The 27,102-nt window shown below is 36.7% G+C and overlaps 1 protein-coding gene, 1 long non-coding RNA gene and 1 pseudogene across 2 annotated transcripts; all 3 read left to right on the forward strand.

Annotated features, from left to right (window-relative positions):
* The first annotated feature begins 1 nt into the window (after position 1).
* Positions 2-112, forward strand: LOC148692755 (U6 spliceosomal RNA; annotated as a pseudogene).
* A 5,977-nt stretch (positions 113-6,089) lies between these two features.
* LOC148692756 (uncharacterized) lies at positions 6,090-8,122 on the forward strand. The gene is made up of 3 exons (XR_015953554.1): positions 6,090-6,205; positions 6,593-7,304; positions 7,565-8,122. It is a non-coding gene; the product is annotated as an uncharacterized LOC148692756 (long non-coding RNA).
* Positions 8,123-9,960: 1,838 nt separating this feature from the next.
* LOC148692757 (uncharacterized) lies at positions 9,961-25,028 on the forward strand. The gene is made up of 3 exons (XM_088679595.1): positions 9,961-10,166; positions 10,434-10,867; positions 24,956-25,028. Exons 1-3 carry the CDS (start codon positions 9,966-9,968, stop codon positions 25,026-25,028), a joined length of 708 nt encoding a protein of 235 aa, XP_088535721.1. The 5' UTR covers positions 9,961-9,965.
* Positions 25,029-27,102: the final 2,074 nt, after the last annotated feature.

Consider the following 27,102-nt stretch of genomic DNA (forward strand, 5'->3'; position numbering starts at 1 on the left):
CGCCATGACATCTCTTTCATGGCATCTCATAAAATTAGAACAATACAGAGAAAATTAGTGTGACTCCTAAGCTAGGATTACACATATGAATCACAAAATAGTTCCTCCTTCACTCTTTGAAACTCTCTTTCACCGGCTTCACTCTTTGATACTCTCTTTCACCAGCTAACAATATCTTACTTTACCTTTTCACCCTAAGTAAGGAGTGAGCCTTTGTCATCATCTTTCTGAAAATTTCAAATTTGACCCTACTTTATCTCTTTTGCTCAATTTGACTGAACAACAAATTTTGATTGTCTAAATGTTTATATCAAACTACAAATGATATTGATATTATATATATTTATAATGTGACTAGAATTGTAGTACCCAACATATCCCATCTTGAAATAAATTTTGTTGTCTATGAAGTGGCCAACTTAACCTTCTCTTATACTCTTTAGTCTCGTCCATTTTGAGTTTGACCAAACTCATTCTTTTTATAAACAATTCCTAATGGCTTGTATTGTAGGCATGTTTCGAGCTCCATAAATTATTTTGTAATTCTTCTTTTGTTGAGCTATTAATCTCATAGTTTAACAATTGAAACTCACTACTACAGTTTAGAGGTATTTATCATTACTTATAAGTAAGAGGTCTTATATTCGAATCTCGAAAATGGTGAATTTATGTAATTATATTCTTGTATAAAAGAAAAACAAAAAAGTGCAATAAATAAATTATTTTTTTGTGGGGCAAAAATACAAAAATGTTGGGTTGGTGGGTCGCCCCAAAAAAGTATCGCGAAAGGTCAAGCATATATGTTTTATGCCCTGAAAGCCCAAAGTGCCCCCACTACCCTGCCATTTCCCGCAAGTTCTTTCCTCGCCCTTATTTCCCTCTGATAGGAGCATATTCATGCGACTTAAATGGCTTGTTCTCGTGCATTTACGTTATGTTTCTTTAGTTATTTTAGTCCTTTATGCTTCTTTTGTGTGTTTTCAGGTTCTAAGGGCAAAGTATGCAAAAGGATGCCTTTTGGAGCAAATTAGAGATTGGAATGGATATCATATGCTTGGAGCCAAGAGGATGGACGAAATTGAAGACTTGAAGTAGGAAAGTTAAATCCTAAAAGACCTCATGTTTGAGCATCATTGAAGACTCCTACGCATTTTAGAACACAAAAACAACATTCCTTGCAACCTTAGGACAATGCCGTGTGTTTCCTTGCGTCTCCCTTCCTTGCCATGCAAGGAAGGGCTTTGTTTCCTATTCTAACTACTTAAAACCACATTTCTTTTCACCCTAATCTCAGCCACACCTCACACACCTTTCCAACCTAATCCACATGCTTTCCCATACACTTATCATAACCATACACTTATCATACACTTATCATCACCACTTATCACTTATCATAACCACATATCATACACTTATCATCACCACATATCATACACTTATCATAACCATACACTTATCACTTATCATACCCATAATCATCTACACCTTGCAGCCACATTCATCACCAAAGAAACCATCATTTCAGCACATTCCCTTGCATTCCAACCAAAACCGTGCACATGCAATCACCATGCATTCACATGCACTTGTTCCTCCATCATTGCACCACAATGCAACCCACATGCACTTATTCCTCCATCATTGCACCACAATCCCAGCCATTTCCCTTTGTGCCGTGCACTCCCATCCCATTTCAGATTGCATTCCATTCATTCCAGCCAAGCCACATGCAATCCCTTTAATTAATTCAACCTAGCTGTCATTGCACATGCATTTCCAACCCACATGCATCCTTTAATCATTCAAACATGCAGCCACATTCCCTCCTAGCTGTCATGTTCCCTCTTTTTCACCTATAAATAAGCATCCATTGCAGCCACAATTCATAGACTCTTCCATATTCAGAAAATCATCCATACACACCAACAACATCCCCTTAGAATCCAAAGTGCCGTGCACATTCACTCATCCATTGCAGAAATTCAACCATCACACCAATCCTTTGTCGTGCATTCCCTACTAATCCAAACACCATCTTCATTCACACACCAAAAACTTACCATTGCCGTGGCCTCCCCCTTCCATTTTCACCACTCCCCAAACCATTCACACCATCAAAACTCACCTTAGACCTTGTACTACAACAACGAGGAAGAGAAGAGTGCCTAAACGTTCATACAATTCAAGTTTGAGTTGTTGGAATGTTTAGGTGTTTCTTTGATTTCAATGTTTAAATTTAATTCTCTTTGTTTTGTACGTATGAGGAATGGAAGAGAAGAGTGCCTAAACGTTCATAAAATTCAAGTTTGAGTTGTTGGAATGTTTAGGTGTTTCTTTGATTTCAAAGTTATGAGGAACTAAACCCCCCTTGGCTAGGGGGGGATTCGAAATATATGTTTATGCTTGCATTTTGATTTGATTACTTCTAATTGCGTTTCATAAGTTGTGGATTCAATTTGTTTAACCGTTTGATTGATAACTTATTTATGTATGTTTATTGAGAGTGCACGCTTAATTTTCATGCATGAATATGACGCTAGAATATAAGTGAGTTTCACCTAATAGTTACGAACTTATATTCACAAGTAGTGGAGGTTGCTTATAAACAATCGCGTTAAACGAATTCTTGGCATAAGTTTCATGCAATCATAGTAACGAATGCCTCGTCAACACTTATAATTTTCATAGAGCGTAATGATTCTTGCTTGTATCTCTATCATGCAATCATGTAGGGGACTTGTGGGGAATGTTTTGAATTGTGTATGCGCTAACCCATCCAATTCAATAACGTTAGGAAGATTTGAAGGTTAATTAGTGCATCACGGTTAACTTGGGGTGTTGAGAATTCATGGTTTATTGAAATGCAATTGGAAATCATTTTATTATGCAAGTGTAACATGTGTGGAGAAGAACCTTCTAGCTAGCATTCATCCATTCATTTTCATCGCATTCATATTTACATTATGTTTTAAATTAAAATATGTGCATTTAGTTAATTTCGTCCAAAACTCAATCCCCCTTTACTTTATTGTCTAAATTAGTTAGAAAGTGTCTTAGTTTGTGTTTATAAGAGTTTTGATTCAATTTGTTACACAAATTCGTCCAAATTCACCAAAGTGCTCAAAACTGCCCAGAAAGTGATTTTAAGGCAGTTTTGAGTGTTTTGGGTGATGTTTGAGTCTTTTGGTTTGTTTTAGTGTTTTAAGCGTTTACTTTCGCATTCTTTGAGTTTAGTTTAGTGTTTTAAACTTTATTTTACGTTTTTGAGTCAGTTTCCAAGTGATTTGCAATCCCTCCTAATCCCCGGTTAAGAACGATCCCTACTTACATACTTACTACAATTGACAAAAAGAGGGTTTAATTTGTGTGCGTATAATTCACGCATCACCCTCCCTTTCTCCCTCTCAGATGTTTGAACCTCAATACTCTTTCAACTCACTCCTTTTTTCTCACTCTAAAATGCCGCCCTTTCTCACTCATACACATGCCCAGTGATCTCTGAAGCACCAATTTCGAGTCATTTTCAAAGCCCTTTCTCACTCATACACATGCCCTGTAATTATATTCTTGTACAAAAGACTCAAGACCAGGACTTCCCCCACAAGAATATTAGTGGGGGACCGAGAAGGTTTGTTTCTACTAGGTTTTATGAGTTTCCGACTTGGTTGGAATATAATATAACAAAAGATGTTGCATATTGTTTATGTCGCTATCTCTTTAAACCAAATATGGGAGAGCAGACGGACGGTGACTACTTTGTTAGTAAAGGGTTTTTGAATTGGAAGAAGGAAGGGTTGCAGGGTCATGTTGGAGAACGGAATAATGCCCTCAACCAAGCTTAGAGAACCTATGATGCTTTATTAAAGCAACACCAAGCAAGAAAGGAATGTAAAACTCTTTTCCAATAACCAATTAAACCTGCAAATCCCAGAAAAAAAAAACCCAAAAACCAGAAAGAAAAAAAACCCAAAAACCTAGAACAAAAATCAATTTACTAAGATTGCGAAGCAATCATGGTGGAGATGACCCAGTCGATGAGGAGGCAAGCCGAAGGCAAAGCCAAAATCAGTAGCTTCAAAGCCACAACCATGGCAATAGCGAAGCAGCGAAGGAGAAGAAGATGGTGGAGATGACCCAGTTGACGAGGTCATCGTCGGAGACGAAGAAGTCGACGAGTTCCTTATCAGAGATGAAGTCGCGCCTGAAGCTTGTGCCATCGAAATCGATGTCGGGGAGGTGATTCGAGTAGGACGAAGAAGTTCTTAACTAGTCCGATGGCTTTCGAGGGGACACACTAAGAACGGCTAGTGAGGTTGTTAGTGAAAGCGAGTCCTGGCTAACACCATTAAAACTAGTCCAGCCAGGAAACAAGCATAGGACTGGAGTAATCTTTAGTCTAGTTCAGTCTAGTGAACTTTAGTGAGGGGAAACAAACACCCCCTATGAGAATTCAAAATTTTGGATAGTCTTTTTAAAATTCATTTAAATTTATGTGTAGTCACTTAAGATTTTAATTGACATTTTTAAAGTCCATGCAAATTTATGTGTATTAAAAAACTTAAAAATTTTGTGGAATTTCATTAAGTTAAGAATTTTGGTGGATTACAGTGGATTTGAAGATAATAATTAATAAGTATGCATACCAAAGGCTCTAAACACTGCATTTAGGAATGAGCACTTTACTTTAGTCTAAAGTAGGGGAGAAGTGGCACTGTGCAATTTTGGATACATTTCACTTTATCTACGAGCTTGCCACCGGGCTGATTTTAGCCCAAATTTCACTTTATTTACAAGATTGCCACTGGGCTTAAGAACGGGTTTGCAGTCTTTCGGTTGGATCTGGGCTTTTGACTCGGGGAGGGAGAGGGATGGGGGACAAAAAGGTTGACGGGTTGGATGGAGAGGTTCGCCGGGATCTAGGGGAGAGGATTTTCGACAGGGAGGTGCGTGTGGGTGTGCCTGTGGCTGATGCATCGGTCAGAAGGTTGTTGGGGGAGGAGATGAGGGGAACAGAGGGACTGACAGATTAGAGAGAGATGAGAGCTACGGGTTTCGACTGAGTGAGAGAGATTTAGCTGGATTTTCTCCAATTTTAGAGAGAGAGAGGAGAAAGCATGGCTGTGTGCATTTTTTGGGGTTAATGGCTTAGCGCACAGGGTCGGTGAGGAGAGAATGGCAGAGGGAGGTATGGGAGGGAATGTTGTCATCCCCTTTTCATTCCCTCTTTTTCTCTCCCGACTCTCTCTCTGTAACCATCCATCAAATCCCCCATCCCTCCCTTTTCTCACTCTGTAATTTCCCTCAAATCCCCCGCCGATTCTCTCTCTCGCCATTCTCAGTCTCGCCAGCTGCGAACCCTTACAGCTGTAACAAATTTACAAATTGCTAAATTTTTCTGTTTTGTATAATAAAAATTAGGGGTGGGCACGGTGCGGTTTGGTGCGGTTCCACCCCTAAATTGGAACCGGAACCGAAATATATTAACGGTTCGATTCGGTGCGGTTCCACTTAAATTTATGACTAGAACATTACGGTTCGGTCTACACCGGTTCCGATTCGGTTCTTGCCGGTTTACGGTTCCTAATAATAAATTATTTGAACACCAAATCATTATGCATTCAAATACATCTTCTAAAACTGATTACATAAAGTTGCATACAACACATTTTTTTTAATGCAAATGTCTTTGGTAGTGGCACCAAGTCAACAAAAAGAGACAACTAAAATACATATGCACTGGTCAATCAGTCAACAAACAAAAAAATGATGAAACAAATTGCAAGTTTTCAGACTTCAGAGAGCAAACAAGAAGCAGCAGCTCCTGTATACAATTTTTCAACCTATTTTTCAACCTATTATACCATGACATGTGTGTGTATATATAATTTATTTATTTATTATTAATAAAACGGTTCGGTTCGGTTCGGCCGGTTCTTGGTCATTCGAAACCGGAACCGGAACCGGTTTGAACGGTTCGGTTCGGTTTTTCACTCAAAGTTGACTTTTCCGGTCAACACGGTTTTTTTCGGTTTTTTTTCTTACGGTTCGATGCGGTTTTGCGGTTTGGCGGTTTTTATGCCCACCCCTAATAAAAATCTTTGTTCACTCTACCTGAATAGGTACACTTGACTGAGAAGGAAAGTCTTTTCATATTAAATCCATGTTAGCCTGACCACTGCCACCCTAGAACCATCGCTCTTCGGTAAGATTTCAACACAATATAGTTCAAATTCTCTTAATCATGTTCTTGAATTTTACTTTATGTATCGTGTTCTTTGCATTTCATTATCTGAACTCTGTTATTTGAATTTGGTTATCTGAATCGTGCCTAATCTTTGATGTGGCCAGTGGCTTTGTTTGGCTAGCTGGTGTGATTTGGGAGTGTTTTTAGTCAATGGGAGACAGGGGACAAGGGTGTGGGGCAGCGAAGTCAAGTGGGATTAGGAATTTAGGATGGTAGAATTTTTGCTAATTTTTGGGATTAGAAGTCTTCCTTTATTTTTGTCTTGGTGTGATCAATTGTAACAAAGATTTTTCATTAAAATTGAGGTAGTGAACCTACTAATTTTCAACTGTTGTTTATCTACAGTCTTCTCCATTCTCTTGGACCAAGCATGAAATCCCAAGCACGCACTATATCACCACAAAGCAAGCAAGCTGAAAAGCAATCCAACAAATCCTTTTTCCAGAAGCACTTAACAGAACCTTTCTATGGGTTAATTGTTTGTTTCAATTATACCAGATTGAAAACGAGTATGGAACCATTGATCAAGCATACGGGGCTGTTGCCCAAACCTATATTAATTGTTGTTTCAAATACAGGGCTGCCCTGGGTCATGTGGCAACAAAACGATGCTCCTGCATCTGTAGTGAGGCTTTTAGTCGGTTTTCATTTGCATTGTATTGACCTTGACCTTTTTGATCAAAGTCCAATAGCAATAGGTGCAGTAATTCTCAAACCCTAATTTTAACTATGGTGATATTTTCTATGATCTAAACAAATTAACTATTTAATGTTAGTAGTTTGTGTTATATAAAGCTACGCATGTTAAGAGTGAAGTAATTTATTATTTGTTCTTTGCCCTTGGTTTATAAATACCAACTTTAAAATTCCAAGTAGATGTGTCTGTTAATCGATTGCATTTGGGATGGAAATGGTTTTGAATGATTTGGATTATCATTAATTTTAATTCATCTGCTAATCATAGTTTCATGTATTAGATAGCTGCTTTGCTCTCACAAATTTTGTTGGTAGGGGTTCAGCAAAGCTTTCTAGGGCTAAATCTTCGGTTTGCTGTTGGGTATGTTTACTTTATGCTTTTGTTTTTACTTTTACTTTTTTTATTTTTTATTTTATTTATTTTTTATGTCCGGAGTAAATATGCTTAAGATCTCACATGATTAAAGGTGGAGAAATCACCGTCCCTTTTTTCGTAGAAGTTTGTAAATTTTAAAAAAAATATGTGTGGGTTGCTGAAACTAATTATTTGATCAGTGTGATTTTTTGTAATTGGGAATTTAGGACCTTGGTAACTTGATTAATTAGGAATTTTGTGATCAGGAATTTGTGGGTTTACCTCTGAATTTAGTCCTTTTCTTAAGAGGCGTCCGGCCCGTAACACACAGCAGCAGCGATGGGGGAGGAGAAGCGGCACCAGGTTCGGCGATCAATCTGAAGAGGAAGAGGTCGATTCTGAGCACAAGTCCAATCCCCGGCCCATTTCTGTGTGATCATATAATTTCATGTTTCCTTTATATTCCGATTCCAAAAGTATGTTTCGGAATGATTAGGGTTTTAGTTTTTGTTTTAATCTTAGTTGAAGGAAGATATAGGGTGTGGTTTTGTTAATGGCGGTGGATGATTTGGATGAAAGTATGTATCTTCGGGATTTTTTTGCTTGCAGTTGTTTAGGCCCGGACTGAAGAAGTTTTGTGGAATGAGATTCTTATATCGAATTGTTTCTCTGTTTAGGGCAGGTAATAAAGGTGGTCCAACCAGTAGCTGATAAAATGTCCTTATACATCTTTTGTTGATTTCTGCTGCGATAATGGGGGAAAACCTCCCGGATGGAGAAAATGTATTGGAGATTGAAGATTGTGAATTCTTGTTTTTGTTTTTCTCCATATGATTTCGTACTACAAAATTTGTATATGATTTTTGCCGTCTCTTGTAATTTCATTATGATTACGTACAAAAATTTCTCATAATTGAATAGTACAAATTAGTCTGGCCTGTTGCCTTGTGGGCTTCAAGTCCTTGGTGACCCTCCGACAACCACGGAAACGACAGCCCACTTCTGAGATCGGAGGCTACCGTATGGAGACGGCGTGTCGGAGATTGTCTTGACGGTGGATTCGAGCTGTGGCATCTGAATCTTCTTGAAACCGGTATCTGGCTGACTTGCAGAGCCACCATCGCAAAGAAGAATCCGAAAAGCTCAAACCTTACCTTTTTCTCCTATAACGACGTCGTTTTAGTGAATTGCTTAGTTCTCAAACGTCCATGTCAAAATTCACTTAAACCCAACGAGTTCAGTTTTGTCATTTTGTATTCTCTTCAACAAGAAAAAGACAAAGTGGAAGAAAAAAAGATGCATTGCTTACAAACCCCAAATTTTCAAACGACAATACAATGGCTCGAGCCATCCTCACTCTTTCGTGGCATTACAATTTACATCATTTCACGGTAGAAACGTTCTAATTAGAATTGCGCATTTTTTTTATCATTGTATAAAAATATCTCTACAAAAATTTATTTTTTTGTTTAACTAATCTCATTAAAGATAAAACAAATTAAACTATAGTTTACTAAAAACACACTAAAGTAAAAGTGCTTTCTTTTACAAAAGTAAAGTAAGGAAACAAGCTCCAAAGGTAAGGTAAAATTTATTCATTTTGAGGTCGTTTAGTCATGCAAATTGAATGAATATTTTTAAAATAGTGGTGATATCAACAATTTTTTTTTTTTAATTTTTACTTTTAACACATCTTTACTAATTTCTATCCTTTAAAATAAAAATTTTCTAACCAAATTAAAACTGCATAAGTAAACCCAAGACATCAAATTAACAATACAACTGCTATGATTTTACTTTTTGCATATCTCAAAACATTCAACGCACACATTCTCGCATGGGATTTGCTCACTTAACTCACTCATAAGAGCAACTCCAGTCCATGCCCAATGGACTGGCACCAAGTGAAGAAAATGGACTGGCACCACATTTTTCTGCTCCAACCCGTGCAATTGACTGGCACCCAGCCCGTGCCAGTCAACAGCCCAGCCCAAAATGGACAGACACATTCCCCGGTCTGTTTCTTGGCGCGTGCAACACACGCGGGTTGCGGGGCGAGTAGCCGACAGGCGTTGCAGGCGGCGGGGCCCGCGTGCAGGCCAACTTGCAGTCGTCCGGGAATGTGCTACGTGGCCACCTTAGAGCCGTTGGATTTCCAACGGCTAGTTTTTGTAGGCCGTTGGATTTCCAACGGTAAAAAAAATTTAAATTTAAATTTTAAATTGGACCGTCCGATCACAGATCAACGGTCCACGTTTATTTCACCAAAAATTAAAAAAAAAAAAAAAAAAAAAGGCCCAACGGTCAGAAATTTGACCGTTGGCCATGTGGCAGCGTGTTGGCTGTTGGATTTGATTATTTTTCAAATCCAACGGTCCAGATTAATTACAACATTAAAATTTATTAAAAATTAATTAAAAAATGTCAAAATTTTTTTAAAAAATACAGAAAAATTTTAAAAAATTAATTTTTTTTTTCTATAAATACCTAACCCTCATCTTCCACCTTACACCACATTTCAATATTTTCTACACTTTCTACACTTTCTACATTTGAATATTTTGTACACTTTGAGAGAAAAAAATGACTTCGTGGAAGCTCAGTGAAGATGTTACGTTGTGTGAATGTTGGGTTCGCACTACTCATGACACGATTACGGGTAATGAGATGGATAAGCGAGAAATGTGGAGTAAAATTACGAAATCGTTCAACGATGTACATGGAAAAGATGTACATGGAAAAGATGCCAGATCTAGTCAAGGTCTTCAAGGTCGTTGGAAAAAACTCAACGCATCCTTTACTTGTTGGAAAAACGCCCTCTCTCATGCTTCTGGTAATTTGCGTAGTGGGACAAGTTTAGCGGATGAGGTAACAATATTTTTATTTATTTATATGCATTCCACCCGATTTGATTATTTTAATTTATTTAATTTCTTATGTAATTTTTATGTAATATGCATTCCAAATACTTATGTAATTTTTATGTACTTTTTATATAATTTTTATGCATTCCACAATTCTTATTTAATTTCTTATGTAATTTTTATGTAATATGCATTCCAAATACTTATGTAATTTTTATATAATTTTTATGCATTCCACAATTCTTATGTAATTTTTATGTAATTTTTATAGACACTACAAGCACAAGCATTCTACAATGCAAAGAACCATAACAAATCATTCAACAAATGGGAATGTTGGCAAATTGTCAAAGATTGCCCTAAATACCAAATTGTGGCAACCGGTCCAGAAGTTGTCATGCACGGTATGGGTCTACACAGTTCGCCAGAAGCAGACACAGCCGAACAAGAAGCCAACACATTTGAAGACACGGAAGGGATACCTGAACAAGTGCCAGAGACCCAACCGACTCGTCAGTCCCTCAGGCCTCAAGGTAAAAAGGCATCAAAGAAAAAAGGTAGTTCTTCCAAAAATGACTACACTAAATATATGGAGGAACTTACTCGTCAAGGTGAAATGAACATGGCATGGGAAAAGGCTAGAGATGAGGAAAAAGCTGCTGCTGTGGCAGCAATTATTGCAGCTACTGAGGCTCGTGATGCTGCGTCTGAGAGACAAAGAGAAATAGTTAATCGAGAGAACGAGATGATTAGAGAAGCACTTCATCGAGAAAATGAGATGCTTAGAGAAGAAAGGATGGCTCAAACAGATCGTGACACTATGAACAAGTCTCTAGTAGGACTGTCTCCGAATTCAAAATATTTTTGGACATCAGAAAAAAGAGATGTCGTGCGAAGGAGGCGTGCAAGAGATGCCGAAACAAGTCAAGGGGGTTCCAGCTACAGAAATCCTAGCAACCAAGATCCTAGCACCACATATCCTAACTCCACAGACTTTGTATAATTTCGCATTTATTTGTACTACTTTACTTAATTTCTTATGTAATTTCTTATTTATTTTTAGAACTTTATTTAATTTCTTATGTAATTTCTTATTTATTTTTAGAACTTTATTTAATTTCTTATGTAATTTCTTATTTATTTTTAGAACTTTATTTAATTTCTTATTTATTTTTAGAACTTTAAAACACCATTTAAACTTAAAATTACATAACCTCACCATTTAAACTTAAAACACCAAATAAAATTACATAACCTCACCATTTAAACTTAAAAAAAAAAAGCAAACACACAAAATAAGATCACTTAAAAAACAATACACTTTATTCTTCAACCACGAGCCTTATTTTAATTATCTTCGCCTTCGTGCAATCTCCACTGATGGTCAATCAAGTCATTCTGGCGGGCTATGTGCCAGTATGGCTCTTGCAATGAAGTGTATCGTTGAACGATCAATTCATTGTAACGTCCATCCCGTTCCAACGGCTCGTGTTGCACGGGATCTTCGGTCCGGTCATGAGCATAGTAGATTTGTGTTCTTGAGTTGTTCATCGGATCCGGCTCGTATTCATCGACGGCATCATAATCATACTCGTGTTCAACAATCATGTTGTGAAGAATAATACACGTCATCATAATGGATCGAAGAGCCTCGACATCAAACATTCTAGCTGCACTCCTGACAATGGCCCAACGAGCTTGCAGGATGCCAAAACAACGCTCGACATCCTTCCTACACCCTTCTTGACACTTTGCGAAGTGTTTATCTTTTTCACTCTGCGGGTGTGGCACTGTTTTGACAAATGTTGACCACCTTGGGTAAATACCATCTGCAAGGTAGTATGGTCCCTCGTATTTAGTACCATTAACCCAATATGTGCATCTCGGCCCACGCCCTTGTAGCAGTTCGTCAAACACTGGAGATTGGGCAAGGACATTTAGGTCATTCTGAGCTCCTGGAACACCAAAAAAAGCATGCCAAATCCATGTATCAAAAGAAGCCACCGCTTCCAAAATGATGCTTTTGGCTCCTTTTCTGTCGCCATAAGCTCATTGCCACGCACTTGGACAGTTTTTCCATGTCCAGTGCATGCAGTCGATGCTTCCAATCATGCCAGGGAAGCCTCGCATCTCACCCTTCCTCAGAAGCCTTCGCATGTCCCTTGGCGTGGGTTGCCGAAGGTACTCATTGGTGTAGAGGGCTTCAATTGCAGAGCAAAACCGCATCAGGGACTCCAGAACTGTTGTTTTTCCCATCCTTGCGATCTCATCCACTTGATCTGCAGATGCTCCATATGCAAGCATTCGCAAGGCAGCCGTAATTTTTTGCTCAGGAAGAAGACCTAGCACATGAAAAGCATCCTCTTTTTGCACAAAATATGGATCATGGTTGCAAACATCACTCATGATTTTAGCGAACAAACTTCGTTGCATTCTAAAACGACGTCTAAAAACATGATCAGGGTAAACGCTGTTGGGAATAAAATAATCTTCCAAGAGATCTTTACCTCGTCTTTCCCTTCTTCTATCGATGTTTGCCGCACGTCCGGGTTTGGCTATCTGACCCATAGCTTGCATGATACGGCGGGAATGTGAGGCCCTCCGCCTTCTATGGTGATCATCCTCATCCTCCTCCATTGCGAAGACCTCATCTCCACCTCCATCTTGGTCAAGAGTAAGCCTGTGGAGTCACTATGATCAAAGCCTCAATGCAATTACCAAGGAGAAGAGGGAATTTACACTCCATAACCAGATTTGCGTCCCTAAACTCTTCTCTTTGTTAATTACATTTTGCCATGTTTAGTATGTTTAAGTGTTTTTTGTGTGTTTACTTATGTTTTGTGTGAATCTATGCTTAAAACATTGAGGACAATGTTTGATTTAAGTGTGGGGGGGTAACTAATGTTGTTAATGCAAATTCGTGGGATTTTATCACCCATAACTTCAAATGTTGTTCCTTGCTGTTTAAGGTGTTTTTAAATTGTTTTAGAGTGTTTTAGTGTGTTTTGTTTTATAACTCCGAAAATGACATAAAATTTTGAAGAAAATGTTTTGAAAAGCCTAAAAAGAGTGTTTTGAGTCGTTTTTGTGTGTTTGTGTCTTAGGGTACCTTCCAACACAATGATAAGGATTTGGTTTATAATTGCATGACGGTTAGAAAGAGTTATTAACATAGAGAAAAGTTTGATTTACTCTTGGTATATGCTTGGTTATGGTTATAATGTATGACTTCACATGCAATCATAAAAGAAAAAAAATTCGTTTTTGTAACATGCTTGAAGGAAGGAACTCAAACAAACGCTACAACCCTGAGAGACTTGAGCCTATAACGTTCTTTGGAGAGTATAATCTGTGATTTCTTGTTTTCTAAAGTCGTTGCATGATCTCATTATTCTTTGCTTGGTTACTACTTAGAAGGCGTTTCATCATATAGTTCCAAATGCTAGAACTCATGCCCATTTCATTCAAAGCATGTTATTGATTTGCATAACACATATTCAAGAAGAAGTTGTGTAGTGACCACCACCATAGCCAAATAGCCTTACTTCCCATACTTCGTATATGTTGTAAGTTTTAACCACGTTGAGCCTTGTTTAGCCTTTATTCTTTGTTTACCCACATTTTTCTCACCTAGCCTAGTTTAGGACAATCCCCACCCTTGTTCTTAAAAGATAATGAGCATGACTTAATTGAATTCCTTTTGAGTTACATTATGAAAGAAAATAAGTGTGGGGGAGAGAATGTTTAAGTGTTTATGTTTTGAGATTCAAAAGAAAAAAAAAAGAGAAAAGAAAGAAAGAAAGAAAAAAGAGCTTAAAAAAAAAAAAAATGAAAGAATAAGTGATTGAAGAAAGGTTCCAAAACACCAATTCTGGGCATAAATTGTCTAAATTCTCCCTTTTTTGTTCAAAAGTTGAGTTTTCATTCAAAAGTGAATTCTAAGTTGATTCAAATGTTTTGCTCACTATTTCTTTAAGAACCTTTGTTTTTCATATCCCTTCTTTGTTATCCACATACCCCAAGCCCCGTTACAACCCTTGACTTCTATCTTGAGTGTTGTGTATTTCAATTTGTGGAGTTTGAACTTGGTATGAGCATATGGTGTCACTGGTTCTCGCGTCTAAGTAGTAGCATTCCATTCATGAGATCATATCTAAACATGCTCATTAACTCCAGAAATTGCGTTCTTTGTGATACATATATGTGAGTGTTCGTTTTCATGTTACATCAATCTTCTCACATATGACTAGATTAGGGTGTGTAGTTAGAAATTCTGAGTGAAATTCGAGTGCATATCTTGTAAGGAATTGAGCAAATTCTCTAAGGCATGTTACTACATTCAAAACATGGTTTTAAATGCTTAATTGTGAACTAGTATATGGTGACTATGATTAAGAATGTACTTGAGTGTGAAGATGACTAAAATCTGTGAGAATGATGATTTTTAACATGTCATGTGCATTGGAAATCCCTAAGACGGTTGTTGGAAGGTTTAGGTTGTGTTTTACGTGTTTAGTGTCGTTTTGTTTATTTGTTTTTATTCTGTTTTGCTCGAGGATTAGCAAAAGATAAGTGTGGGGGAGTTTGATAGGAGCATATTCATGCGACTTAAATGGCTTGTTCTCGTGCATTTACGTTATGTTTCTCTAGTTATTTTAGTCCTTTATGCTTCTTTTGTGTGTTTTCAGGTTCTAAAGGCTTAGGGAGCAAGAAAGTGCATTTTGAGGCTATTTGGGGCACTTTTGGGCATGGATTGGATAGCTTAATCATGGAGCAAAGAGGATGGACGAAATTGAAGCCTTGTATGCTCTTTGGGGACATAAAACAAAGGGCCTAGCCCAATCAAACAAATCCTTTGAGCCATGGAAAACCTCTAGCCCAAATCAAACATTCTATGCCATGCAAACCAACCTATTTTAGGCCCATTCTATGTACTTAAACCCTAGCCCTTTAAACTAGCCATATTATGATTTATTCACTTCCATACTCTTCTTTATTCCACATGCATTCACACACATGCACATCATTCACTCACATTTCCTAGCCATGCATCATTTTAACCCACATTTTCACCCATTTACACACACATGCACTCACATGCATTCATATGCATCCTGAAATTCTTTGCCGAGCAATCACATGCATTTCCCTTGACATTTTCAGCCATCACACTTCATCATTACACCACCATTCACTCTTTAACCCACACACACTTCACACAAACAACATTCACATGCATTCACATGCATTTCCAACACAAAACACACTCAAAACCGTGACCACCTTTGCATTTCAGCATTCCCATTTGCATCTTCATCATTCCAGCATTCCACCTAATTCACATGCCTTCATTCATTCTTTATTCCACTTACACTCATCATCACACACCTTAGCAATCAACACATGCAATCACATGCATCACAACCACAAAGAACCATCCTGAAAACACATTGTCGTGGCCTACTCACAATTCCAGCATCTTCACATGTCTTTCTAGCTTTCCCTTTCATTTCCACCACTCATTCTTCATCATTTCAGCCACCTACATGCATTAATTATTAAACTCTTCATCATTGCATCCAGAAAATGAGCAAGAAAGCTTCCCAAACACATGCATACACACACCATTTCCAGCACACACATGCAAATCCAACATCAAAAACTGTCATTGCCGTGGGATCCTTGTGCTTTCCAGCTTTCCTAGCTATTTTCCACCACATTCCAGCACATGCATGCTTAAACAAATAGCCATATGTTCCCTCCACTACTCCTATAAATACCCTTGCATTCATCCATTCACTAGACTGGACACAACACAAACACAACCCTTGTGCCGCAAATCCCCCTCCATTTCTGTGCAGTTTTTCTCCTCCATTTCAGCCACTATCCAACCACTTCCCATCCCTCCAAAACACTTCACATAATCCCCAAAGCTCACCTTAGACCTTGTGCTACAACAACGAGGAAGAAAAGAGTGCCTAAACGTTCATACAATTCAAGTTTGAGTTGTTGGAATGTTTAGGTGTTTCTTTGATTTCAAAGTTTAAATTGAATTCTCTTTGTTTTGTACGTATGAGAATGGAAGAGAAGAGTGCCTAAACGTTCATACAATTCAAGTTTGAGTTGTTGGAATGTTTAGGGGTTTCTTTGATTTCAAAGTTATGAGGAACTAAACCCCCTTTAGCTAGGGGGTGATTCGAAACTATGTTTATATTTGCAATATGAATTGATTAACTTTCGTTGGAATTTCATAAGTTGTGGATTCAATTTGTTTAACCGTTTGATTGATAACTTATTTACGAATGTTTATTAAGAATGCGCGCTTAATTTTCATGCATAAATATGACGCTAGAATATAAGTGAATTTCACCTAATCGTTATGAACTTATATTCACAAGTAGTGGAGGTTGCTTATAAACAATCGTGTTAAACGAATTCTTGGCATAAGTTTCATGCGTATTCCATAGTAACGAATGCCTCGTCAATACTTATAGTTTTCATAATGCTTAATGATCTTTGATTGTATCTTTATTGTGATTTTCACGTAAAGGACTTTTGGAAAATGTGGTGAATTGCGTTGCGCTAACCATCCAATTCATTGACTTAAGGAGAACTTGACGGTTAATTTAAGCGGACCTAATTAACTCGGGGTGTTGAGTTTCACAACTTATCGAAAGACCAACTGAGAATCAATATTGTATGCAAGTGTAACATGTGTGGAGAAGAACCCCTTGGCTATTCCATCATCCATATTTTCATCACATTCATATTTACATTTTGCCTTTAATTATATTCTGTCCATTTAATTTAATATCGTCCAAACACATTTCCCCCATAATTCGTTGAGTCTTAATCATTCGTGTTTGTTTTATTTTTGTATCTTTAAGCTTTTTGGAGTCATAAACAGTTTCAAATTCGTCTAAATCAAGTTCTAGTTTCTATTTGAGTCAGTTTGATTGTTTTAGGCAGTTTGAGTTTTTCAAAGCCATTCTGAGTCATAGTAGTCTTGTTAAGAGTATTTACATTTAGTTTTTGTGTTTTCAAGTCAATTCAAAATAGATTAGCACCCCTAGTTAATCCCCGGTTAGAACGATCCCTACTTACATCATTACATCATTTCTACATCATTAGAACGATCCCTTCGCATGTCCCTTGGCGTGGGTTGCCGAAGGTACTCATTGGTGTAGAGGGCTTCAATTGCAGAGCAAAACTGCATCAGGGACTCCATAACTGTTGTTTTTCCCATCCTTGCGATCTCATCCACTTGATCTGCAGATGCTCCATATGCAAGCATTCGCAAGGCAGCCGTAATTTTTTGCTCAGGAAGAAGACCTAGCACATGAAAAGCATCCTCTTTTTGCACAAAATATGGATCATGGTTGCAAACATCACTCATGATTTTAGCGAACAAACTTCGTTGCATTCTAAAACGACGTCTAAAAACATGATCAGGGTAAACGCTGTTGGGAATAAAATAATCTTCCAAGAGATCTTTACCTCGTCTTTCCCTTCTTCTATCGATGTTTGCCGCACGTCCGGGTTTGGCTATCTGACCCATAGCTTGCATGATACGGCGGGAATGTGAGGCCCTCCGCCTTCTATGGTGATCATCCTCATCCTCCTCCATTGCGAAGACCTCATCTCCACCTCCATCTTGGTCAAGATTGACCAATTCTTCCTGTTGTGCCAACAACCTTTTCTGCTGCTCTTGCAACTGTTTATACGCTCTCCTTGAAGAAGACATTGTAAGAACTCAAGATTTGAAAACGATAAAGAAGAATTCTGAGCTAAAAAAAAGGATTGAGTTTAGTGTGAGGATGGATGTAGGGATGTAGGGTTTATATGGACAAAAAAGAAGAAGATGAGGTTCTGGACAATGCCACGTGGCACTATGTAATTGGTTGAAAATCTTAGCGGAAATCTATTCAAAAAATAGTACGTTCGGATAATGACACGTGGCATGACGAGATTGGTTAAAAATCTTATCGAAATATTGCCTAAATTATTGTAAACAGGAAGTGACACGTGGGTTGTCGGGATTGGTTGAAAATCTTAGCGGAAATCTATTCAAAAAATAGTACGTTCGGATAATGACACGTGGCGTGACGAGATTGGTTAAAAATCCTATTCGAAATTAAAACTATTTTTTTTTTATTATTTTATAAAAAAATTATTTAATATTTTAAATGGACTGGGTGCCAGCGCATTTTGTAGGGGTGGAGATCGTTTGTGCCAGCGCATTTTTAGACTAGGTGCCAGCACATTTTTTTTTGGGGTGGAGATGCTTTGGCCTATTACTGTTCATTGAGTCTGTTACTGTTCAATTAAATGGATAAATGGGCTGGGTGCTGGCACAAAGTGGATAGGGGTGGAGTTGCTCTAAAGTGAGGTTGAGAAGACTCGCTAGACACCTAGCTAGGCACTTCAAGAGTAATTGCAATGTTGGAGTCCCACCAAAAAAAAAAAAAAAAAAAAGTTGAAATTAAAATTAAATTTCTCCCTATTCCTCACCTTCTCTCTCCGATAAAATGCAAATGCCTTTGGCTTATCATTCTAATTGCACAATGTAAAAGATAACATCAAATGTAATGATTTACATTTTCTTTTACTGTGAGATATTATACACTAGTTTAATTATTGACACACCCCAACTCATAATATTTATTAAGATTTCGAATCAAACTGTACTGAACGACATTCTTGATTGGGATGCGTCAATTATACACAACATTCAATTCGACATTACATATGATATTAAATTAATCTCAGCTAAAAGCATCACAAACACACCCCTATCACATATACTTAAATCACACAAAGAGACAAACTTTTAACATTTCCACACACCAAACGAAAGTCTGATTTAACGGAAGAAAAATCTCACAACGGGACAAATTTTAAAAGCCAACAGATACTTTAAATAAACAATGAAGTCTTTGTGTATTGTGTGATGTAATTGTGGTGGTTGTTATCATTCCATCAATAATGAACAATGAAGTCTTTATGTAGGGATAAAATAACTTCGGCGGGGACATATATTCGGACCAGGATCCTCTCATAATTTAAGAATGAGGATTCTCATGATCAAGGGATATGGATCGTTGGATAAAAATTCAACGGTTATAAATAGGAGGGTCCCTTTAAAGTTATAATAATTATAACCGTTGGATTTTCATCTAACGGCCCATATCTCTTGGTCATGAGGATCCTCATCCTTAGATTAGGAGAGGATCCTGATCCCATATATGCATCATTATCATGTTGAGATGTTTTGTAATGTTATTGATATGCAACTCCAAGAGCTAAATATGTTTGATGAGATGAATATTGAGTTGCTTCTTTGTGTGACATGTATGAATCCAAGCGATATTCATTCTCTGCTTTTGACAAACAAAAGTTGATTCGGCTTGCTCAGTATACCTGAATGACTTTTTCGCACTTGACTTGATGATACTGTTTTTTTAAGGGGCTTTTTGGCACTTGACAATACTTGAAAATCAGCTTAAGATGCACATTATGGACATGCGCTCTAGCATTGAGTTTTCAGGATTGAATGGGATTGCAGGTCTTGCACAAAAAATGGTTGAGACAAAATAAGAAACTGTTTACCCATTAGTTTACTTGCTGTTGACATTAGCACTCATGTTACCAATTGCATCTTCCAGTGTAGAGGGCATTTTGTGCTATGAGGATTGTGAAGAATTGGTTACTCAATCATTTGTACGTGAAGAATTGGGGTATATGTAAAATCATTAATTCTTCCTTACCATCCATCCGCATGGCATTAATTATATACATCAAACATTTAAAGAGGGTTTATAAATATATATAAAATATATATATATATATATATATATATATATTCAAATAGGGGTATATGTTCTTCCACTAGAGGGGGATGATTGGTTTTTGATGATTTTTGAACTAGGTATTTTGAAATTTAGCATTTTGGTGTTGGATTAGGGAATTGGATGTTGAAATTTTGGATTGAAAATTTTAATGGTGGTTGAAATTGAAGTTGAAGCAAATAATTTAAATATTTTGTAACATATATGAGTTTATTTTTTATTATCCTGTTTTTTAGTCCGACACTGTACCAAATACTTCACTAAGTTAATTCAGTTTAGTCTATTTTAAGACAGTCCAACTTAGTCCCTAAAGTTAGTCCAGTTCAAGATAGTCCTATACAACAAATGTATTCTAAAAAAGTTTAAAATTTTGGGGTAGTCTTTTTAAAATTCATTTAAATTTATGTGTACTAAAAAACTTAAAAATTTTGTGGAATTTCATTAAGTTAAGGATTTTGGTGGATTACACTGGACTTGAAGATGGTATACATACCAAAGGATCCGAAGGCTTTAAACAATCTTACCATCCTCCAAAGATTATGTGGGATTTTATTTGTACGTGAGTATTCCATATGCCACTGCATTTAGGAATGAGCACTTGGAATCGGAAATTCGAAATCAAAACACGGATCAAATCAAATCGCACCAAATGATTTGATTTCTACGATTTTAAAACGATTTTGATTTGAATCCGAACTGTAGTATGAAGAAACGTTTTGGTTTTGCCTTTGAACATCTGAAATCAAGCCGAAACCGAATCACACCGACAAAATTAAGAAAATATTTAATTTAATATCAGTGTGGACTAGCTGATCAAGGAGGATGATATATCTGCACCTAAACGAAAAGGCCCCTACTATTACTATCAAAGGACTCTCAAAGGTATAGAGTACGTTCCGCATAGAGCATCTTTAAATGAGATGTCAAAATTGCCACTTAGGCATACAATAATAAAAAATAGCAGCAAATTTTCTCCAACCGAACATTCAATTTCTTACGTGGTCCTGAGTCATTTGAAGGCAAGACATTTTGCTATCAAATTTGACAGCATATGTCAAATTCATTAAATGATATTTTAATAGATTAATATAACATATAATAAATGTTGTTATGTTTTTGAAATATTTGATTGGTTGCCTTAATTATTGGATTCCACAAAAATATAAAAAAACTATTAAATGACATTATTATTTAACATATCAGATGGAGCAAAATATTGTAGAAAATATCAAATTACCACATAAGCTATCAATTATCATTTTGGAGACACTCTTAATACCCAAAACCAAAAGCAGCAAGTGTGACGTCGAACATCCACTGTGTGTGTATGATAGCATGCCCACCGGACCTGATGCTCCTCCGGACCTGATGCTCCTCCGGAGCATGTAAATCTTGGATGAGCAGTACACCAACATTACAATGCAGTGGTTTATATTATGACGATCCCAACATTTCAAATTCATTTTCTTAATCCTTCTTGAGGTTAGTCCAAACAACAAATTGGTGGCATATTCAGAAGACACAAAGGAAATGAAATCTATACAGTTTGTGTCATTGATGGCGAGACAGGATCATGTGGGTCTGCCTCTAGTTGCTACAACATCCTAGTTTGCAACCTTTTGAAACCGAATTAAACCGCAACCAAATGGTTTGGTTTTATCTTGCTTAATTCAAGCTTCAAATTCACACCGAACCGAACTGGCAAAAAATTCAGTTTCACTTCAAAACCGCACAAAACCAACCCATGTCCACCCTGATCTGCATTGGAGGAAAACTGGGGAAAACCTCCCGGTAACCTCAACTCCGATGGAGAAAATCGATTGGAGATTGAAGATTTCCATACAAAATTTCTATACGATTTTTGCCTTCTCTTGTAATTTCATTATGATTACATACTTCAAAAATTTCTCATAATTGAATAGTACAAATTAGTCTCGCCTGTCCTTGGTGACCCTCCGACAGCCACGGAAACGACAATCCACTTCTGAGATCGGAAGCAAGCGTATGGAGACGGTGTGTCGGAGATTGTCTTGACGGTGGATTCGAGCTGTGGCATCTGAATCTTCTTGAAACTGGTATCTGGCTGACTTGCAGAGCCACCATCACAAGGAAATCTGAAAAGTTCAAACCTTGTCTTTTTCTCCTATAACGATGTCGTTTTAGTGAATTGGTTTAAGTTTGTATACTTTTAAGTTTTATACGTAGTATACTCACGAGAGTTTTTTTTTTTTTTTTTTTGTCAAATAATAAATTTTGTTAGATTAGTCATAGATGAGTGATTAGCCACTAATAAGTTCGGACTCATACCATCATGCAAAGACTTAACACTTTTCTACAATTATGATAAAGTGGCTAATCACACCTATGGATGATTAGTCACTGACGAATTTGGACTCCCACAATCATACGATGACTTAACATTTTTTTACTACTGTGGTAAAGAACTAGTGGCTACCTACGCTAGTTGTTTGGATATATACAAAAGGGTCGCCTCAGCCGTGAGACCATGAATTTCCCCATCAGCCTTGGTGCGAGTCTGCCAGACAAAGAAAAAATGGAAAGTAAAGAAGGGGGGAAAAAAGGGAAAAGAAGGTGATGGTGGAATTGCAGAAAGAAATAAAGGAAAAGGAAAGGGGGGAGTCCACGTGAAGAAAAGGCAGAAGAAAGAAAACAAAGAGAACAAAAGATGAATGGGCATCTCGTCGAATTTTTTTTGTAAGAATTATGAAAATCATTTAATTATATTCGTTTATTGTATATCGGTTATAATTTATTTTAAATTAATTATGTAATATAAACTAATATAATTAGAGGATTCTCAAAATTCTCACTCTGACAGAATTCTCTCTCAAAAAGATGGTGAAAGTTGGGCCAGAAAAGAAAAAGAATTGTTGGAGTTTGAGACCCTCTTATCCCACATTGGTCAATAGTATTTTTTCACAAGTCTTTATATAGGCTTATTCCTTTTTGTTAGTAATTCGAACTTGGACCATTTGGAAATGGATTGAAGGCTTGGGCCTTATGGTTGTGTGGATTAGGCTTGAATATAATATAAAAGACACAGCTATTAGAAAGAGTTGTACTTTTTGATTAAAAGACACAGCTATTAGAAAGAGTTGTGTGCTTTCAAATACACTGAACAAGTATTTGAAAGGGTGTGAAACAGCCTATATATTTGCAATCACAGTATCCAAGTGGGAATCATCTTTTCTTCCTCCTTATCTTCCGTACAAAATTTCCAGAGAGTAAACACACAAAGCAATTCGCTAGAGTTCTATAATCCGGTGCGGGTTGTAGAATTTGGTAGTTGTATCCTGGTCGAGCAGACGTTGTAGAACCACAAGCACAAGAGTGGGACGAAAATACTGTTCGAAGGACATAGCTTTTACGCTAGCCTCTACCTTCTGTGATCAAGTTAGTATCATTGATATTTTTATATTAGTTTATGTATTTATTGTATAATTTCATTCTGCACATCAAGTATATTTGGTAAATAAAATATTAGAATTTCAAGTTCTGTTTATTTCTGTTATATTTGTTTATTTCTGAATTGTTCTCCAACAAAAAAGAGGTAAAAGAAAGAGAAAAAAAAACAGATGGTGGTGTCTGGCATGCAATCCAGAAGTTGAAAAGTGATGAATTGTGGCAGACAAATAAAAAAATGTGAAGAAAAAGTGGAAGAAAGAAATAAAAAAGGAGTGGAGGTGAAAGTGGGGGAGTGTGGGCACGTGAAGAAAAGAAAAAGAAAATAAAGTGGTGGTAACCACATGTGAAATGGCATGTACCATCATGTTAGCAGATCCAATGAAGGTGCCCTTTTATCACAATAATGTAAAAATTGTTTGTATTTTTACGTGAATTTGAATTTTGTTGGCTTTCTAAAGATTATGTATCATTGTATTTCAGCGTGAGTTTGAAAAACCAACCACATCATGAAAGGAATGAAAACAAGTATGTATTCTATTAGAACCATCCTCTGAGTGATCTTCCTTGTCAAAATTCGTACACGCCATTAACTTAGTCATTAACTTAGCCATTAACTTCGCATATGTAAAGAAGAGCTGAAAAAGTGGTTGATTCTTCACTCAATCAGTTTTTTTTTTTCTGTATGTGACAAACATCAGATTAAAGTTCCTAACATGAATGACATGTTTCAAACTGTAGGGATAAAATAACTTTGGCGGGGACTTATATGCATCATTATCATGTTGAGATGTTTTGTAATGTTATTGAAATGCAACTTCAAGAGCTAAATATTCGTTTCGCTGAGACAAATGTTGAGTTGCTTCTTTGTGTGACATGTATGAATCCAAGTGATATTTATTCATATCTACTTTTGACAAACAAAAGTTGATTCAGCTTGCTCAGTATATCCGAATGACTTTTTGGCACATGACTTGATGATACTGTTTTTTTTTTTTTTTTTTTTTTAAGGGACTTTTTGGCACTTGACAATGCTTGAAAATCAGCTTAAGATGCACATTATGGACATGCGCTCCAGAATTGAGTTTTCAGGATTGAATGGGATTGCGGATCTTGCACAAAAAATGGTTGAGACAAAATAAGAAATTGTTTACCCATTAGTTTACTTGTTGTTGACATTAGCATTCATGTTACTAGTTGCATCTCCCAGTGTAGAGAGCGTTTTGTGCTATGAGGATTGTGAAGAATTGGTTACTCAATCAAATGGAAGATCAAATGACAGATGATTGTTGGATTGCCTATATTGAGAAAGACATTCTCGATGATATCAAACATGAAGTTATTAAGTAACGATTTCAAAATATGAAAACTCGTCCATGGCAAATATCAGTATAACTAATGGATATATTATCAGTCAATGGTGATTTGTTGTCGTAGAATAGGCTTCAGTTTTATTTTTCCTTATTTAGTTAAAATATTGTCAGTACAGATATGTGTCTTTGCATCCCTTTAATTTTAACAGGTTCGATGATGACCGCTTGCTCAAGAAAAATGACTGCAGAACATTGGAGTTACAAGTTAGTGTCGAGAAGTAATGTACTTCAATGGATGACCATAGGCTGCATTTTGCAGTTGGTATTTGGCATGATATGTCGTTTTGTATCCAAAAACTATAGAGCTTTACAGTTGAACTAAATTGCAATTGAATTGAAGGAGAATGAGTGTGCGTTTTACATTGATTAGTTTGCTCACGATCTTCATTCAACACTTGTAGAGATGGCAAAGGATCATTCTGAAATCTATTGTCTCTTTACTTCAGTTGCTAATTTGGCAAAATGATGCACCAAGCCAAAGTTTGAAACCAAACCGAACATATTTCTTTGGTTATCTAATCTACGCTAAAATGATGAACCAAACCAAAATGTATATTCTAATTGGTAATATGTCCTCCTTGTCCATGATACCATTCCACATTCAAATTCTCTAACAAGTTTGTGACAACTTGTTCCGACTTTATCGAATTTTAATTTTCAAAGATGAGAATTGACCAAAATGCCCCTGTTCGGTTCAGCGGATACGTGGATGTTTGAGTCAGTGCTTAATTTGTATCATTTCTTAGTATATCGAGATAGTACTCATCGTTACTAACGCGTGAGCGCAAACTAGATCCAAATTGGACTTGTAATAAAGAAACTACACTCGTTTAATAAACGGGTAAATATGTACACAAAATTGTGTGAAATTCACACGAGTGTGCACGTGAGAAACTATGACCATTATCCTTTCCGAATCCTTCTCTGCGGATCGCGTAAAATATCAATTCATTCTAATCGTTCACTACACATAGAAATGATTTCAAATATTTTATTCTTTTTCCAGCTTTCACGCACAAATCACGGGCACCATTCTGCTTTTCGTCACTTTGTACCAGATGCTTTATCCATCTAAAATGGATCATTATTGATTGAATGATAACAACCACCACTATTAGTCCATTACATCACACAGTACATAAAGGCTTCATTGTTCATTTAAAGTATCTGTTAGCTTTTAAAAATTTGTCCTGTTGTGAGATTTTTCTTCCGTTAAATCAAGCTGTGAAAAGTTTGTCTCTTTGTGTGATTTAAATGTATGACATAGGGGTGTGTTTGTGCGTTTGTGTGATTTGATGTATTGGGTTTACTTATGTAGTTTTAATTTGGCTAAAAAACATTATTTAAAAGGATAAAAATTAGTAAAAATGTGTTAAAAGTAAAAATAAATGTATTGATTGTATCACTATTTTAAAATTGTTCATTCAATTTGCGTGACTAACGGTCTCAAAATGAATAAATTTTACCTTACTTTTAGGCTTGTTTCTTTACTTTACTTTTAGTGTGCTTTACTTTTGGAAAGGATTGCACTTTTACTTTTAGGCTTGTTTCTTTGCCTTGCTTTACTTTCGTATAAATTTTACTATACTTTAATTTGCTTTATCTTTAATGTGATTAGTTATTTGACCGAAAACAAGAGAATAATTTTTTTTTGAGATATTTTTACACAAAGATAAAAAAAATACGCAATTCTAATTGCGACGCTTCTACCGTGAAATGATGTAAATTGTAATGCCACGAGAGAGTAAGAATGGCTCGAGCCATGTATTGTCGTTTGAAAATTTAGGGTTCGTAAGCACTGCATTCATTTCCTTTTCACTTTGTCTTTTTCTTGTTAAGGAGAATACAAATGACAAAACTGATCTTGTTGGGTTTAATGGAGTTTTACATGAATGTTTGAGCCAATGCGTAATTCATCTCTTTTTTAATATATTTGAGTACTCGTCGTTATGTATGCATAAATATAAACTAAATCCAAATCAAGTAACAATTTAAATTTTGATAACAAGCAATAAATTTGTATACTTGTGTAAATTCACACGTGTGAATTGCCGATTAGCTTTTGAAAATTTATCCCGTAAGATTTTTCTTCCCTTAACGGAAAGTCACCCCACCAATCAATTGCACTCTGCTCTCTCTCTCTCTCTCTCTCTGTTGTCCTCGTACTCTGTAACATCTCTTTCACTCAATCAAACCTCTTTCTCCCTCTCAAACTCTCCCGTCCTTTCTTCTCTCTGGAACGCAGCAAAAGGCACCAAACCTCGACGAATCAACGCCCAAACCACCACCACATCCA

Source organism: Pyrus communis, chromosome 11 (assembly GCF_041283825.1).
Source record: "Pyrus communis isolate YQ-2024b chromosome 11, ASM4128382v1, whole genome shotgun sequence".
Classification (NCBI taxonomy): domain Eukaryota; kingdom Viridiplantae; phylum Streptophyta; class Magnoliopsida; order Rosales; family Rosaceae; genus Pyrus; species Pyrus communis.

Coding starts and splice junctions, on each gene's coding strand:
- LOC148692757 (XM_088679595.1), top strand. CDS start 9,966: ATGGATAAGCGAGAAATGTGGAGTAAAATTACGAAATCGTTCAACGAT. Junction 10,167..10,433: donor GGACAAGTTTAGCGGATGAG/GTAACAATATTT, acceptor TAATTTTTATAG/ACACTACAAGCACAAGCATT. Junction 10,868..24,955: donor ACTGAGGCTCGTGATGCTGC/GTCTGAGAGACA, acceptor TAATTTTAACAG/GTTCGATGATGACCGCTTGC.